The sequence below is a fragment of the Dipodomys merriami genome, unplaced genomic scaffold, assembly GCF_024711535.1.
Source record: "Dipodomys merriami isolate MVZ:Mamm:240054 unplaced genomic scaffold, mDipMer1.0.p SCAF_14, whole genome shotgun sequence".
Classification (NCBI taxonomy): Eukaryota; Metazoa; Chordata; class Mammalia; order Rodentia; family Heteromyidae; genus Dipodomys; species Dipodomys merriami.
Genome location: NW_027202715.1, coordinates 31933582 through 31952060, shown reverse-complemented (window position 1 = coordinate 31952060; position 18479 = coordinate 31933582). Strand labels below are relative to the sequence as shown.

At 38.1% G+C, this 18479-nt stretch overlaps 1 protein-coding gene across 15 annotated transcripts in view; it reads left to right on the top strand.

Annotated features, from left to right (window-relative positions):
* Sgms1 (sphingomyelin synthase 1) overlaps positions 1-18479 on the top strand; it is a 263136-nt gene that overhangs the window by 234163 nt on the left and 10494 nt on the right. For all 15 annotated transcript variants that reach the window (XM_070021110.1, XM_070021109.1, XM_070021115.1 and 12 more), the window contains one exon: positions 10577-10694. In XM_070021110.1, coding sequence (XP_069877211.1) covers positions 10577-10694 — 118 coding nt within the window. The remainder of the gene's footprint in view (positions 1-10576; positions 10695-18479) is intronic.

Below are 18479 nucleotides of genomic sequence, written 5' to 3'. Positions count from 1 at the left end.
TACATTTCTTATCAAGCATTGTAGCTTCCTCCTTTGTTTTCCCATCTCCTCCCCCCTCCCCCCACCCAATTCTCCTACCCTCCCCCCACCAAAGTAGTAAAGTTTGTTTTTCCACATAACGACTTGTACATCTCATTGTTGCAATGGGTCTACCTGTATCCCTATTTAAACGATTTGTTTTTTCCTTTCCCCTCCACAAATTATACCAACATCAAATATAGTGAAAGCAGGGGTTATACCATAGGGGAGGGACATACAAAGCAACAAAGAAATAATCTTATAAATGTGTTAGAAACAATCCCATGAAAGAAAAAAAAACATTTGAATACATATCTTAAGGTTCATTTCCCTAACATCAACTTATCTGGCCTTTTCTTCTTAACTCAGACATATACTAGTTATTGCAAATAAGGGAAACCATGGGACCTATGTTCTTTGGGACTGGCTTACTTCATTTAATATATTTTTTTTCCAAGTATTTCCATTTCCTAACAAATGGGGCAATGTCATTCTTTCTGATGGAGGCATAGAATTCCATTGTGTATATATACACCACATTTTCTTGATCCATTCATCTACTGAGGGACATCTGGGTTGGTTCCATATCTTAGCTATGGTAAATAATGCTGCAATAAACATAGTCGTGCTGGTAGCTTTAGTGTGCTCTTGTTTGTGAACATTTGGGTAAATGCTCAAAAGTGGGATTGCTGGGTCATAGGGGAGCTCTATGTGGAGTCTTTTGAGGAACCTCCATACTACTTTCCAAAGTGGTTGAACAAGTTTACACTCCCACCAACAATGCAGTAGGGTTCCCTTCTGTCCACATCCCTTCCAGCATCTGTTGTTATTAGAGTTCTTGATTATAGCCATTCTAACTGGAGTAAGGTGGCATCTCAATGTTGTTTTGATTTGCATTTCTTTTATGGCTAGGGAGGTTGAGCATTTCTTCATGTGTCTATTGGCCATCCTTCTTTCCTCTTCAGAGAAGTTTCTCTTTAAGTCTTTAGCCCACTTATTTATTGGGCAGTTGTTTCTTTGAAGATTTGTTATTGGGGGATTTAATTTTTTGAGTTCCAGGTATATTTTAGATCTGAGCCCCTTGTCCGTTGTATGGCTAGTGAAGATCTTCTTCCCATCTGTGGGCTTTCTATTGATCTTGCTAGCTATGTCCTTTGCCATGCAGAAGCTCTGCAATTTCATGCAATCCCATTTGTCCAACCTTTCTTTGATTTGTTGTGTTTCTGGGTCTCTATTAAGAAAATTTCAGCCTGTGCCAAGGAGACCTAGGGTTTCTCCTATTCCATCTTGTAATGCTTTCAGAGTGTCTACTTTGACTCTAAGGTCATTGATCCATTTGGAGTTGATTCTGGTGCAGGGTGATATATAAGGATCTAGCTTTAGTTTTCTACAAGTAGTTAAAAAATTTTGCCAGCACCATTTACTGAAGAGGCTGTCTTTCGTCCATTCTATTTTTTTTAGCTCTCTTATCGAAGATTAGATGGCTATAGGTCTGTAGGTTCATTTCTGGGTTTTCAATTCTATTCCATTGGTCCTGAGGTCTGTTCTTGTGCTAGTACTAAGCTGTTTTGATTACTATTGTTTTGTAGTAGAGTTTGAAATTTGGTATTGATATTACTGTAGCACAGTTCTTTCTGTTGAGGATCGTTTTTGCTATTAGGGGTCTTTTATTGACCCATATGAATTTTTGGATTGCCTCTTCTATTTCATTGAAGAATGAGGTTGGAATATTGATAGGTGTTGCATTAAATGTGTAGATAGCCTTGGGAAGTATTGCCATTTTCACGATGCTGATCTTTCCAATCCAGGAGCATAGGAGTTTTTGCCACTTTCTATATTCTGTTTTGATTTCCTTGTTCAAGTTTTTAAAGTTTTCATCATAGAGGTCCTTCACTTCTTTGGTTAAGTTAATTCCTAGGTATTTTATTTTTTGTGGGGCTGTTACAAATGGAGTTGCTTTCCTAATTTCAGCCACACTTTTCTCATTGTTGGCATACACAAAAGCCATTGATTTTTGAGGGTTAATTTTATACCCTGCTACTTTGCCAAAGTTTCAGATCAGCTTGAGTAATTTGGGAGTGGAGTCTGTGGGATTCTTTAAATACAAGATCATGTCATCTGCAAACAGGGAGAGTTTTACTTCTTCTTTCCCTATTTGGATCCCTTTTGTGTTTGCATCTTGTCTTATTGCTGTAGCTAGGCATTCTAATACTAGATTGAAGAGAAGTGGAGAGAGTGGACATCCTTGTCTCGTTCCTGATTTAAGAGGAAATGGCTTGGGCTGGGAAGTTGGCTCAGTGGTAGAGCGCTTGCCTTGCATGCCTGAGGCACTGGGTTCGATTCCTCAGCACCACATAAGCAAAAAGAAAAAAGCCGGAAGTGGCGCTGTGGCTCAAGTGGTAGAGCACTAGCCTTGAGCTGAAGAGCTGAGGGACAGTGCTCAGGCCCAGAGTTCAGGCCCCACAACCGGACCAAAAAAAAAAAAAAAGAGGAAATGGCTTTAGTTTTTCACCATTGAGTATAATGCTGGCTGTAAGTTTGTTATATACAGCCTTTATTGTATTGAGGAATGTTCCATAGATTCCTATTTTTTCAGGATCTTCATCATAAAGGGGTGTTGGATCTTGTCAAATGCTTCTTCTGCATCAATTGAGATAACCATGTGGTTCTTATCCTTGCTCCTGTTGATGTGATGAATTATATTAATTGATTTGCATATATTGAGCCAGCTTTGCATCCCTGAAATGAATCCTATTTGATCGTGGTGTATGATTTTTTGGATGAATTGTTGAAGTCGATTGGCCAAAATTTTGTGGAGATGTTTTGCATCAATGTTCATCAAAGAAATGGGTCTATAGTTCTCTTTCTTTGATGAGTCCCTGCCTGGTTTTGGGATGAGGGTTTTCATGGCTTCATAGGATGAGTGCAGTAGTGAACTTTCTCTTTCAATTTCCTTGAAGAGTTGGAGGAGTATTAGTGTGAGCTCTGCTTTGAAGGCCTTGTAGAATTCTGCTGTAAAACCATCTGGTCCTGGGCTTTTCTTAGATGGGAGGTTTCTTATTGCTGTTTCTATCAGTGCTTGATATGGGCCTGTTAAGATGGTTTTACTCATCTTGGTTTAGTTTCAGCATGTCAGTATTTAGTAGGAAAAGGTCCATTTCTGCCAAGTTCTCAAACTTATTAGCATAAAGTTTTGAGAAGTATTCCCTTATAATGTTCTGAATCTAGGTTGTTTCTGTGGTGATGTGTCCATTCTCATCTCTGAGTTTATTTATTTGGGTGTATTCTGTTGTTTTTCTGATAATATTTGCTAAGGTTCTGTCAATTTTGTTAATTTTTTTCGAAGAACCAACTCTTTGTTTTGTTGATTCTTTCTATGTTTTTTTTTTTGGATTCTAATTGATTTAATTTTGATTATTTCTTTCCGTCTACTGGATTGGGGTTTATCTTGCTGCTCTTTTTCAAGGAGGCTCAGATGTCTCATTAAATTGTTTCAGATCTCTCCAATTTGTTGATGTAGGAACTCAGAGCTATAAACTTGCCTCTGAGTACTGCCTTTGCTGTGTCACAGAGGAGCTGGTAATTTGTGTGTTCATTTTTGTTGAATATCATGAACATTTGAATTTCCTTTCTAATCTCTTCCATGACCCACTCATGATTCAGCAGTGTGTTGTTCAGCCTTCATGTGTTACAGGACTTTCTTTGGTGGCTTTTTGGTGTTGAGTTCTAATTTTATTCTCTTGTGGTCTGAGAGAATGCATGGTATAACTTCAATGTTTCTGAATTTGGACAAGTTTGCTTTGTGGCCTAAAATGTGGTCTATTTTGGAAAATATTCCATTTGCTGCTGAGAAAAATGTGTATTCTGATGCTGCTGGGTGAAATATTCGGTAGATGTCTGTTAAATCTAGTTGATCTATGCAGTTGTTTAGATCTGTGGTTTCTCTGTTGAGTTTTTGTCGAGTTGATCTATCTAGTGGGGAAAGTGGTGTGTTAAAATCCCCAACAATTAATGTCTTTGGATCTATGTGGGATTTGAGGAAAAGTAGTGTTTGTTGGATAAATTTGGGTGCTCTGTTGTTTGGCGAATGGACATTTAGAATTGTAATATCCTCCTTAAGTAGAGATCCCTTAATTAGTATGTAGTGACCTTTATCTCTTCTCACTAATTTTATTTATTTTTTTTGGGGGGGGGGGTCCTGTCATGGGGCCTGTACTCTGGTCCTGGGTGCTGTCCCTCAGCTCTTCAGCTCAAGGCTAGCGCTCTACCACTTGAGCCACAGCGCCACTTCCGGCTTTTTTCTTTCTGCTTATGTGGTGCTGAGGAATCAAACCCAGTGCTTCAGGCATGCAAGCCAAGTGCTCTACCACTGAGGCACGTTCCCAGTCCCTCACTAATTTTAATTTGAAGTCTGTTTTAGTTGATATTAGGATTGCAACTCCTGCCTGTTTATGGGGGCCGTTTGCTTGGTAGATTTTGTTCCAGGCTTTCACATTGAAAATGTTTTTGTTTTTATGGGCAAGATGTGACTCCTGAAGGCTGCAGATAGAAGGATCTTGCTTTTTAATCCAACTAGACAGTCTATGTTGCTTAATTGGAGAGTTAAGTCTGTTAATGTTGAGAGATGGGACTGAGAGGTATTTGGGAGTTCCTGCCATTTTATCCACCTTCTTGGGAGCTACGGCAACTGGGTTTTTCCTATGGTTCTTGGATTCTCAGTTGGGTGCACAGTTTCTTGGCCTTTATTGTGGTCTTGTTGGGGTTTTTTTGTTGTTGTTTTTTTTTGGGTCCGGTCATGGGGCCTGAACTCTGGGCTTGGGTGCTGTCCCTCAGCTCTTCAGCTCAAGGCTAGCACTCTACCACTTGAGCCACAGTGCCACTTCTAGCTTAATTTTTCTTTGCTATGGAAGGATTTTTATTTTACCTTCGATTATGAAGGAGAGTTTAGCTGGGTTGATAGTTGTTTGTCTTTAGGGCATGGCATACATCATTCCAAGCTCTTCTTGCTTTGATTATCTCTCCTGAGAAATCTGAGGTGATTCTAATTGGTTTTCCTTTATAGGTGATTGATCTTTTCTCCTTGACAGCTTTAAGGATCTTTTCCTTGGTCTGTATTGATCCTGTGCAGATTATAATGTGATGGTGGAATGTCCTGTTCTTGTCTGGTCTATTTGGAATTCTAAAAGTTTCTTGTATCTGAATAGGCCTATCTTTTTGCATGTTTGGGAAGTTCTCTGCTAGGATCCTGTTAAACAAATTTCCTAAGCCATTAACTTCTGTCTTGAGGTGCTCCTCTACACCCATTATCCTCAGATTAGGCCTTCTGATGGTGTCTTCCAAATGTTGATTAGATCTATCATATTTCTTGGATTTGTCTTGGATGGTTGTATGTTCTTTCTCTATAATATCTAGGCTGTCTTCAATCCCCAAGATTCGATATTCAGCATGGTCTAACCTACTATCAAGACTTTCTACTTTGTTTTTTATTTCTTTTCTTTCTAGTTGGTCGGCTTTGATGGCTTCAAATTCTTTGTTGGAGCTTTGTTTTAGATACTGTATGAACTGCTTTACTTCCTTAATTGGGTGTTCAGTGTTTATTCTCAAATCCCTTAGTTGATTGGTTATGGTTTCCTTGGATTCCCATTCCTTCTGTTGGGTTCCATTAAGCATTCCCTTTGTGGTCTTCTGACTTCTTTCAGCTGTCTGTTTATGGATTCCATGAATGCCCTTAGTGATCTTTGTGTATTCTCATCCTGCTCTCTCAATTCCTGTATTACTCTTTGATTAGCTTCCTCACGTTCACGCAATTCCTGTAGTTCTCTTTGAGTGTTCTCAGCCTGCTCACGCCATTCCTGACTTTCTCTTTGTCTGTTCTCAGCCAGCTCCCACAATTCCTGTCTATCTCTTTGACTGATCTCAGCCTGCTCACACCATTCCTTTATTTCTCTTTGAGTGTTCTCAAGCTGCTCACGCAATTCCTGTATCAATCTTTGAGTAGCTTCCATGTGAGGCAATTTTTATCTGAATAGTTTTTCTTGTTTAATTGTATTTTACTTTAGATTCTCAGTCTCAGTTTTCACATCTGTAAAATAGGGAAAAAAAACCACATATTACCAGGTGGTTTTAGAACTAAATGGCACAGAGCTTATTATATAGGAGAAATTTGGTGAAATTGTTGATACTAAAAAGTATATTTGTCCCTAAATGAAACTACTACATTTTTTCCAATTCATATTAAGAAAAAAAAATGTAAAGAAATGATAATGAGTATTCTGATGCCCATTTTTGTTCTGTTTGATAGCCTTTCCACTTATTGCTAACCCATTTCTCTGATTCTTGAGAAATCAGTGCTCCTTTTTACATTTTGCTGGTGAAGAAGTTAATTCTAAGGAAACCAGAGGACATGTTCAAGGCAACCAAAGGAGTCTTTTTTTTTTTTTTTAAGTAGAACTAGTATCTAAATATAACACTTTTGCATACAGAATCACTTATCATGAACCTGAATTATGCATTCACCTAACCTTGACAATTGACTCAGATATTGGGTTTCCCAGGTGCCCATGGTATAGATACATGTGCTCATTCTCCCTTATTTGTTGCCTCTCAGTTTTGAATGGTTTTGTTCCCCTGCTGTGCATTAAGACCTGATTGTTTCTCACATCCAAGCACTTCCACTGTCTGAAAAAGAGATAAGAGTTACCAATTCATGGAAAAGCAATGAAAATAGAATCCAGACTAGCTGTCAGAGTACTTGTTATCTATAGTTCCTTTATTCATTTTGCTTTCTTAATGTAAGAAGAAAATGAAGTGATTTTGTTTAGCGCCAACTACTGTATATAAAAAGTATCTTTCCATTGAGGTCTTTTTTCAAGGGTCATATTAACAAGAAGCCAAATTCCTCCTTCATGCCAAGAGTTGTATATATTTTTCTGTGTATGTCTTAAAGAGACAGCTTGTGGAAAACAGGAACTTTCCAGTATTTTAACTGTGTTTTAGAGTACATCTTTTTTTTGGGGGGGGGGTCCAGTCATGGGGCCTGAACTCTGGGCCTGGGCGCTGTCCCTTAGCTCTTCAGCTCAAGGCTAGCGCTCTACCACTTGAGCCACAGCGCCGGCTTTTTTCTTTTTGCTTATGTGGTGTTGAGAAATCGAACCCAGGGCCTCAGGCATGCAAGGCAAGCGCTCTACCACTGAGCCACCTCATTTTTTTTTTAAATCATTTATCCTTTAGACTTTTCAACCATTTTGACAAATGCCAAAAACATTATAGTACTGCCATTTTAAGTCTGATTTGGGATAGGACATCATCAGGGTCCAAGTAAATTACAGATTTTCAAAGTTTAGTTGATATCTACTAGGAGTAAAGCTCAGTGATAAACCACTTACTTGTTTCAATTGATGGCACCACCAAAAGAAAAGTTTTTAAATCACTTGAGTAGGAGAACATACATGCATCAAGCCTTTGCTTGTTTTTTTTTTTTTTTTTTTTAACAATAAATACTGAACTCAGGGATTCAAGCATGCTAGGCAAAGCTTCTACTAAATGAGCAGTTTCTTTTCTTTTTTTTAAATTATTGAGATAAGGTCTCATTACCTTTGTTGCCCAGGCTGGCTTCTAACCTGAGATTCTCCTATCTCTGCCTTCCAAATAGCTGGGATCACAGCTATTGGCACCATGATGCCCAGCTTCTAAAGAGTCTATGAGAAAAATAAGTACTTTTATTCGGATGTCCTTATCAAATTTAATAGGAAACAAATAGTAATGCCTTATGCTTGAACACTTGGGTAAAAAAAAAAAAACAAAACTGTGACCAGATACAAGTTTCCAAAATGATAGTCACTGCAAAGTGTGAGCAGATGGGAACCGGTCTATGTCAAACACAAAGAAGCCTGTGGGAGTTTGAGAATCATATTGTGCATCTATCTACTTGTTGGCATTCACCTGATGTCTAGTGATACCTCATTAACATTTCTTCTGTGGTTCTGTTTTCTTCTTTTTTCCTTAGTACATTTTGAACTTTTAAACCTTTAAGTAGCTAAGAATTCTGAATGTGTGAAATTCTTTGATTAAGGAAATGAATGCCCAGAGGTGTATATAGTTCTTTAAAACATTTTTATACTCTTTCCTTTAATGTTGTGGTAAGAAACACTTGTTTAACATGACACTTTGAAGACATTCCAAGCTTAATTTTAAAAAGATTAAGTAAATATCAAAGGTCAGAAATTTCTTATAAACAACCCTTTTCAATTCACCACCTTATTGTTAACATAGATGAATACTCATGAATAATTTCATTTGACTTTCTAAACTTGAAGTCAGATAGTAAATGTGAATAACCTTTCAATGTTTTTACTTTTTTTTTTTTTTTTAAGGATACACCTGCCAGCACAGTGTTGTATATCTGTAATTCCAGCTACTTAGGAAGCGAATCTTGAGGCCAGCTTGGGCTACATAGTATATTCCAAGCTAGCCTAGGCTACACAATGAGACCCTGTTAATCAATCACTGAATCATCTAGTCATCAGTCTGCCCTTTCTTTGATCACTTTTTCAAGTACCTCATTTTCATCTGAAGTTATTTTATTGGCTCAAGTTTGCAATATGGAATTTGTTACTGTGGTAATGTATAGAAATGTAGATATCTGGGCTGGGAAGGTGACTCAGTTGTAGAGTGCTTGCCTCGCATGCATGAGGCCCTGGGTTCGATTCCTCAGCACCACATAAATAGAAAAAGCTAGAAGTGGCATTGTGGCTCAAATGGTGAGCAGAAGAGCTCACCATTCAGCCTTGAGCTGAAGAGCACAGAGAGAGAGCACCCGGGTCCAGAGTTCAAGCCCCATGACCAAAAAAAAAGAGTAGATATCTTCTGTGTGCTATGACATAATCCAGCACACTGAGTTTAAGGTAGTAAGGTTTTCCTAAAGCAGTCATTTTATTTATTTATTTTTCCCTCTAAAGATTCAATAGACCTAGTCTTGATAAATTTTTATCTTGGGTATTTTATAGATTAGATGAAATTGCAGATAATTTCTGTTTGTTTGAGCAAGATGACTAGAGAGAGCATCTTCTTAGGAAAGATGACCCTTCCATGTCACACTTTACAACTCACTTTGGTATCTCTTTGTTATAGTCTTGACAATAACATTTATAGACAACATTTATTGACTAGCATTTTCCTTCAGCATTCTCTCTCATATTATCCAATTATACTGTACTTTTCATTACATTTGAAATTAGAGGTACCTGTCTTCCAAAGGCAGTTTTATATTGAATGAACTCGTATCCTCTAAAGTGGTGGACACAGCTTCACTGAGAGAAAATAAGGAAGGACAGCTTCTATGGCAAACATTTCTGAGCTAGTTTTTTAAATGTAGATAAGGAGAGAAAAGACCCAGAATCTGCTGCTAAAACTTAATGACCTTAAAGCTTAATGACAACTACAAAAATGTTATTGTAGTTTTGTGGGGCTTTACAAATTATTTTCTACCTTATAGGTAAAATATGACTCTATTCTTCTTGTTAAAACATACAAGGACAAGTAAGAAATACTCTTGTACTGCAGTTTAATACATGTACCTCCTGTATCTAACTAGGGCTATACCAGACAATTATAGAATGACTAGTGTTCAATATTCTAAGAGCAAAGACAGTGTAGTATTTCTAAATTTTCCTTATTTAACCCAGATTTCCCCAGACCAAGGAAAAGTTGAACCTCCTTCCCAAGGTTAAGGAAGACGAACATGAGCAGAGTGGAGGTTGAAAATTGAGGTTAGAAATGAAAGTTCTTGTCCAAGGAGACAATTACAATAAGGCATTCACATGTATGCCCCAAATAACTCATTAGAACCACGAATAAATACATCTAATTCTTGTTTATAGTTATATTCATCTACATAGCTTTCTACTAGGTAACTATCATTTATGCCTACTACAGGTAGGAATTCCCTATACATTATTTCTAAATGTGGTACCCTGTTTTACTAGTGAGGAAATGGAGACTCAGAGACGTAAATAGTGCTTTCTGAGGGCATATGCTAATCAGGGATGGTCTGGGTTTGGATTCTGTTCCCACATAGGTTCTGTTCTTGTAATCAGAGTAGTTCCTTACATGAATATAATTCTTTATATCTTTGGGTCCTGAAATAGAATAAATATTTTAAATTCTTATTCTAATTTCATTCTGATTTTCTAGGCATCATCCCTTTTGATAGAGAAGATACTAAATATCTACAGGTCCTGAGTGCTGGCCACCCAGAATGGCCTCTGCTTGTTGACTTTCAACCCAGATTGAAGGGCTCGGGAATCTAATGAACAGATAGTTCAGTAGGAACTCTTTTGGCCAGTTAATTTTTTTTGTTTTTGTTTTTGTTTTTGTTTTTTGCAAAAGCACAACACAACATTAATCTCCACATCTTCTTAATTGATATTAATGTTATGGCATTCTGGTTTCAAGCTCTTGAGTAGTTTTTGAGGTTTGTTTGGGTCATTGAAAACTTTAAATAAATGAACTTTTGGAATATTTTTGACTGAGATTCTGCACTGTTTTTCCCTTTTTCTAGGTCTATTATTAGCAGAAGATTTTTCTGCATAGTTGGCACTCTGTACCTGTATCGGTGTATTACAATGTATGTAACTACACTCCCAGTACCCGGTATGCATTTCAACTGTTCTCCAAAGGTAAACTATTCCTCACTATCATTTCCCTTTGTTTTGTTTCTCCTTGTATCCTGGCTTCTTTCACTAAGGCGGATGGTGACAATTTATTCAGATACATTCAGATTCCTCCACCCTCCTGTGGGAACTTTGCTAAACTTTAAGGCCAAGCAACCACACCCTTCCTTAGAATTTCTAAGCCCTGCTCGTGTCACCCAGCTAAGGACCTATGTGTTGTTGCTGGTGTGTTGGAAGCTGCTGAATTCTGTGTGGGGGTGTAACACTTTGGTTTCCTGCCAGACATTTTAAAATATCATCCACTCCCTTGACACACATCCAGGAGCTTTCATATGCTCTCTCCTTCTCTGAGAAGGAAAGCTTAGCTTCAGATGGTGTTTTTTCCCCCTTTCTTCTTCTCTCTGTTAATCTGTATATCAGGGTAAAGTAACAGACAAGTGTTCCTGTCCCTGACACTCCTCCACCAATTCCAATAAGAGTACTATTCTCTAGAGGGAGGTGTGACCTTATGTCTACTGCCTTCTCTAGTTGTGGAATTAATTGGGATATGATGAAATCTCAGAAGATTTAATCTTTAAAATGTTTATATACATTAAAGCTCATTAATGTAATAAGAAAATATAAAGTACAGTCCCATGTTTAAATTCATATTTGCATTATACCTGTGTGATGTGATAGCGGGGCAGGGGCAGGAATTGGTCCTTTGTGCCTCCTTAGAGATGGCTTCTTAGAGAAAGGTATTGGAAAAGAGGGGCTGGAAAATTGCCTCTGGACTTGTAAAACTACATCTTTATCACATGAAGTCTGAATGCCTCTGGTTTATTTGTGCTCTGTGGTACCTGTTCCTTCTAAGACTCACCATGTGTGTACAGAGGTAGTTACTTTCTTCCTTAACTTTCTGCATGCTTGCTGTATACTGCTTCCTGAACTCTGGAGGAACTGCTTGAAAGAATAAAAGCCTCCCAACATTCTACTCTTCTCTATTGGCAGTTCTTCCCTGCACTCGTCTTATTTGTTTATGTATTTTTTCAATTGTACTGGGGCTTGCACTCAAGACCTCATGCTGCTCTTGCTTGGCTTTTTCACTCAAAGCTGGTGCTCTACCACTTGAGCCACAGCTCCATTTCTGGCTTTTTGTTAATTGGAGAGAAGAGACTCATGGATTGGTCTGCCCCAGCTGGCTTTGAACCACAATCCTCAGATCTCAGCTTCCTGAGTAGCTAGGATTACAGGCGTGAGCCACCAGTGCTGCCTGTACTTGACCTCTTACTGTTTCGTCTGTCCTTCTCAAGAAGCCAGCCTCATGTTTTTTGGTCCTCCAAGAAAGCTTCCAGAACTTGTGTATGTCACAGTTCCCAGAGTATAAGAAATGTCTTGTTATCATTGAAAGTTGATGTGGACTCTTGCTGGGAGACTGGCTTGATGAGCAGCATGTTGTCATAGTAAGATGGTTAAGAGCTTCAGGTTAATGTAGTTGAACTCCTTCAAAGTGTGTGTGTATGTGCTACACATGTGTAGGTAGATGCAGGTTCTGAACAAGCACATGGAGAGGATGAATCTATCATTAAGGGGGTCATGATGGGGTCATGATGTGCAGCGCTTCCTCCTCATTGCTTCTTGGCCTTGTATTTTTCTGAAGACTACTACAGCTCCAGCCACTGGCAATCTGGTTAAACTTATGGTGGGTGTGAGCCATCAGTGTATCTTATTGCGATCGATCCTGTGGCTAAGAAAACCTTGTGAGTTTTCCTGATAGAGCCAGAGACAGCAGGAACTATGTATAAAGACCAAATAAAACATGTCTTTTACTTATTGTATGGCTGTAAGTCCCAACTATCACCATGGAATCCCTAGAAGTCTTGTGGAAATAAAAATCTGAAAATAATCATGAGGGGTAAAATACTAGTATACCTTTGCAGAAAGTATCAAGATTTGCTATCAGATGCCAGTGGCTCATGCTTTTACTCTTAACTACTCACAAGAATAAGATCTAGAGAGTCACAGTCCAAAGCCAGTCCAGGTAGAAAAGTGCAGAAGACTTAGCTAGCAAAAATATGAGATTAGAAGTATGACTGTAATGGTAGAATACCAGTTTTGAGCAAGAAAGCTGTGTGAAAGCACAATGCTCTGAGTTCAAGTCCCATGGCTCTCTCTCCCTCTCTTTCACACACACACACACACAGATAGTTTTGTTTTCTTTATATGTTCTCCCTATGGTATATCTCCTGTTGTCACTGTATTTGATAGTGGTACCTTGCATCTTATATATACATTTGTCCAATTTGGGGAGGGGAACGGGAATAACAAAATGCTGAAACAAGGACACAGGATGACCCATTGCAACAATGATACCCACAAGACAGTATAGTGGAAAGGAACTTTATAACTTCGGAGGGTGGGGAGGGGTGAGGGAGGTGGGAAAGGGAAGGGATAGTGGGAGAACAACAGAGGAGGGAGTAACAATTCTTGGCAAAAAATGTACTCATTAACTTAACTCATTAACTGTATTCCCTCTATACAGCATCTTTACAATGAAATGAAATTAAAAACACACAAATTTGATCCATCTCTCTCTTCTTTTTCTTTCTTTTTTCTCTTTTTAATGTGTTTTAAAAACCAATCTCAGACAATGTCATTTTGTCTTCTGAAAATAATTGGCATTTTATTGTATAGCCATGATACTATTGGTTTTCAAAAAAAATAAAACCCCAAAACAATGGCAGTTCTTTGATATTGGCAGTTATTAGTTCACAGATTATCCTGGTTGTCATAAAACACCTTTTTAAAAAGTTAGTTTATATTCCTTAGGATCCAATATCCTTACTTTTGTTTGTTCCATTTTCAGTTATATTTTTATCATCTTTAAGTAGTTTTTCAAAGGAGTTGCCATTCAATGAAGTATTTTTTAAATTCAGTGCATCGGACTTAGTATTACCCTTTCTCATCCCTCATCCTTCCCAACTGTATCCCTCCCCTAATCTTCATTTTTTTCTGTTTCTTACGTCTAAATTTAGATCACTTCTCCTTCTCTATCCTGGCACTGATGACTTGTAGATCCCTGGGCCTATAGAGCCTGCATGCCCATTTCGATTTATCTGACTGCTTCTTTGTGGTGTCAGTGAACTTGTTCCTCTCTTTTCCATATGTCCTCAGAATAGAAAGTCGTCTCTAAGACTCCATTACTCAGTTTTAACTTTTTTTTTTTTTTCAACAAGAACACTTATTGGGACAACAGGAAGATTTCTGAAACCAGACAAAAGAGTTTGGAAATATTTTGAAAGCTTGATAATATCCCTGGATGGTAGATTGAGTTTTAGTGTTCAGTCAAAGGCTAGAATATGGTCCTGTAGACTTGTGTCTAAAGGGAAGGAAGGGTAACATGAGAGATCTTGAAGACTAGCTGTGCTTATTTTAGAAACATACCTGTGCTGAGGAAACTGATTAAAAATTACTGGGTTCAATGTTCTACTTGATACTGAACCATCATCATTGCCAAATCTCCATCAACTTCTCTCTCACTCATAGTACACAGAGGAAATTTACCACCCCTCCAGACACCCAAACTTACCTAGTACTGGAAGATCACTGAAGTCAGGATTAAAATAGCCTTGCTCACATTTACAAACTATGTAGCAGGTATTTTGGGTGGCCATTTAACTTCCTAGATTTTTTGCTACTGAACTGGCAAAGCAGATCTAACTCAAGGCATAGTAGGTGAGTAGAGACAATATATAAGGGATCTGTCATCATCAAGTGCTGTACAGAAATAAGACTTACTAGTATTGTCACGCTTCAATTTCTAGATTTTAGCCAGTGAGAGCCGACTTAACAATTTTCATTAAATACCTACTGTGTTTAGGTGCCAGAGTATAAGGAATGAGCAAGGAAGATATAGTTCCAGTCTTTGTGGAAAACATGATAAAATTTGCCAGGTTCAAATTTGTACTTTATGTAATAAAGTTTTAAAATGATACAAGGGTCTCAAGTTCTATTCATGGACAGGAAGGGACCGATTTGAATACAGTTTATAAAATCACATGAATATAATTTGGTAGCGAGTTAATGTAGAGTATACAGAGAGAAGGGAGACATTTCAGTGATTGGGTTTTACCATTGGGATAATTATAAGGCAGCGGGGAAAGGGAATTTAGTGATTTTTGAATTAAATATAGGGAGTGCAAGGATAGTTAGAAATGTAGGTGTAAAGTTAAGGTTAAAATGAGGCTAGAAAATAAATATTTATGGTTTATCATCTTCTAGATTGTTAATGAAAACTCTTTTTTTTAATTTAAATTTTATTTTATTTTATTTGAGAACATACTGTACAGAGGGGTTACAATTACATTGGCAGGACAATGCATACATTTCTCACCAAGCATTGCAGCCTCCTCCTTTGTTTACCCTTCACCTCCCTTCCCAGCCTCCCCCCTCCCCCCCACCCAATCATACCCCCCTCCCCCCCCCCCCCACACCGACATTGTAAAGCTTGCTTTGACATGACATTTTGTAATTGTTAATGAAAACTCTTTAAGTATGGAAGAAAGATCCAGAAACAGGATGTAGAAAATGTAGTCTTTCTAGAACTGGATATTTCAAACTGGATATTTCCTGATTTGGGGCAACATTGAAGCCATGTCTGTTGGTGTTCTCGGTCACCACTAAACTTTTAAAGGAAGTTCAGCTTTAAAAAAGGCTTTTCTGAATAGTCTAGTCATGCAGTTTTTCCACCATTACTGTAATCCTCCTATTGCCAGACTTAATCTTCCTTAATACCATTGCTTAGCTTTCACAGCTTGTAAGAATAATGTTCCAGCAAATATTCAGTACCAATTATGAAAATCAGGCTTATTGTTTATTCATTTGATTGACAGCAGTGTCCTCACAAAATGTAACAGCTTGAGATGAATATCACGAGATGGTGGGCATAGGATAAAGAGCAGGCTCTTCAACATTGATAAGCCTCAGAGAACTGTGGTAAGGGAAGTAGGTGTGTTTAGTTCCTGGATTAGGAGTTTCTGGGTGGCTACCAAAAGTCAAGATTACCTTGATTAGCCCGTGTTTCCCTAACCGTTTTCCCCCTCCCCCTCTCCCCACAAGGAGCATGTATTTTATCCCCCAAACAACCTCTCATTTTGTTACAACTGTTTAGGATTCAGTTTTTTTTTTCTTTAAGAGTAAAAGCAATTCAGAATTCTTTGATGTTGTTTTTAATGGATTTCCTTATGCTATTTTATTACATGTATATGGTTTACTTTGAACATACTCTCTCCCATAGGTAAGTATCTATGGTTTCAGTAAACTCTTAAAAATAAAAAACTTGTACCCTAGTTTTCAAATACACACCCAGCCTAATTCTCATGCAAGAAAAGAAGTGCCTCCTAAAAAAAAAAAAAAAAAAAAAAAAAGAAGTGCCTTACACTGTTTTGATGAGGTAGTTGAAAATAATGACTAAACATTAATGTGAAATGCATATTGGTGTGCTTTGTGGTTTCCACAGTGACCCTGAACTTGAAAAGCATTGAAAAGAGAAAGATAACACTACACCAGGGCACTGAGCTGGCAGATACATTAACCTGACAAGGAGTTTCCACATGAGTGAAATAGTTGACTTTTACTTCAGCCCCAACACAACCCATATTTGCACAGGGGTCTTGTTTCACAGCACCAGTGGCTGATTGTTATCATACATGTTATCACAGCAGATAGCAGAAATACTTCACCTATTCTGGAACTTTCAGCTTGTCTCACTGAGATAAGGTTTCTTCTTGAACTTGCTGAGGATCTAGGATGCAGTAATCACCAGCCTAGTGTCCATTTTCTGGCTCAAGTCCTACTTTATATGGGAGAAGGTGCTGTTCTTTGGGATTTATAACCTTTTCTAGCTATTAGCTAGAGGCCTCACTGTGCCCCTCGCTAACACATTTTGATCATCTGTTAAGCTCCCTCCAGCCTTTACAAGATTTGACTTAAGAGTGTGACTGGTTTCTCTACCCTAATACTAAGGAAGTACTGCTGAACTTATACGGATGATAAGTTATCAGTGTCTATTTTACTCATCTGTGTTGGTACTGGGGCTTGAACTCAGGACTTCCCACTCTCCCTTGGCTTTTTCACATGCAGTTCAGTGCTTGGTTTTAGATAATTTTCTGCTTGCCTCACAGTTTCTTGTCAGTGTATTTTGGTTTTGTTTTTTGTTTCCTCCATTTTTTGCACATAATTTCCAGTAATGTTTCCATCCCACATCTCTCATTTTCTTTAAATCTTTCACTCCTGTTTATTTTTGTAACACGTTTTTTTTCTCTCCCTTTCTTTCTTCCCATTTTCTTCTCTCCCATTTTCTCCCTTTTTAAAAGTCTGTTAAAAAGTGGAAGCTCTATACAAACAAGGTATTATTGCTTTATCCTTCCTTTCTTCCTTTCTTCCTTTCTTTCTCTTTCTTTCTTTCTTTCTTTCTTTCTTTCTTTCTTTCTTTCTTTCTTTCTTTCTTTCTTTCTTTCTCTCTTTCTTTCTCTCTCTCTCTCTCTCTCTCTCTCTCTCTCTCTCTCTCTCTCTCTCTCTCTCTCTCTCTCTCTCTCCCCTTCTTTCTTTCTTCCCCCCTCTCCCTCCCTCCCCTCCCCTCTGACAAGTTGCTAGGGAACCTTCATCTTCCATGAGATGTTACCTCCTCTGAGTAATTGAATCATGTAACGGTGTGACTACTTTTTCTCACATCAGAAAAACTAGAAACAAGCTTAAACAAATCTGCACTTAATATAGAGAGAATGTCAGATTTTATAATATGCTAAACCTAATAGCCATCTTTATGTGATTTATGAACATGTTCCTGAAGCTGGATCTGTTTTTCTGTTTTTAAATCTTGGACACCTTTAAGTTCATAAAATGGAATGTAATACAAAATGAGAAATAAAATGCAACTCACCAGAGAGTCTTTCATTCTTTCTTGCTGTTGACAATGAACAGAAGATTCAGGAAGCATGGCTGGGAGAGAAGGCAAATGAGGTAGTCAGGAAAGTCCCTGAGACTCTTATCTCCAATAAACCACTAGAAAACCGGAAGTGGCTCTATGGCTCAAGCAGTAGAGCACTTGCCTTGAGCTGAAGAGCGCAGGGACAGCGCCCAAGCTGAGAGTTCAAGCCCCATGACTGACCAAAAAAAAAAAAAAATGTAATAACAAACCAACCTCAGCTTACTGTGAGTTTACTTGATGAGCTTTCTAAGTTTTTGACTCTTTAGTCATTACCCTTAGCTGAAAACATAAATACCTTGTACATTCATACAAAAGTATATTCTTTATATCTTTATGCTATATAAGCTTTGTTCTATTGTTAAAATTATTTATTTTACTCTTGAAACTTTTGTTGTTAAAAATGAAGGCAAAAACGCATGTACTCACCTAGGCCTACAGAGGGTCAGAATCCTCACTCACACTATACCTTCATAACTGATCTCACTGGACAGTCTTCAGAGAAGTAACACGTGTATGGAGGATTACTTGAAATAGCATCTCTGATCCCTTACACTCACTTTCAGCCTTTCATTCATTATACACAAGCCAGTGGCTTGTGCAGCTTCATTTGATGGGCTTTATTTGCCTAGTCCACCAGTGAGCACTCCTGCTGCAGTCGGAAATGGCAAGATCCCTAGGCCAGCTCTGGACTAAATGAGAGGAAAGGACTACCACTAATAAACATGTGGCTTCAAAGACATCCTGGGAATGTGGCTTAGTGGTAGAGTGTTTGCCTAGCATGCATGAAGCCCTCTGTTCGATTCCTTAGTACCACATAAACAAAA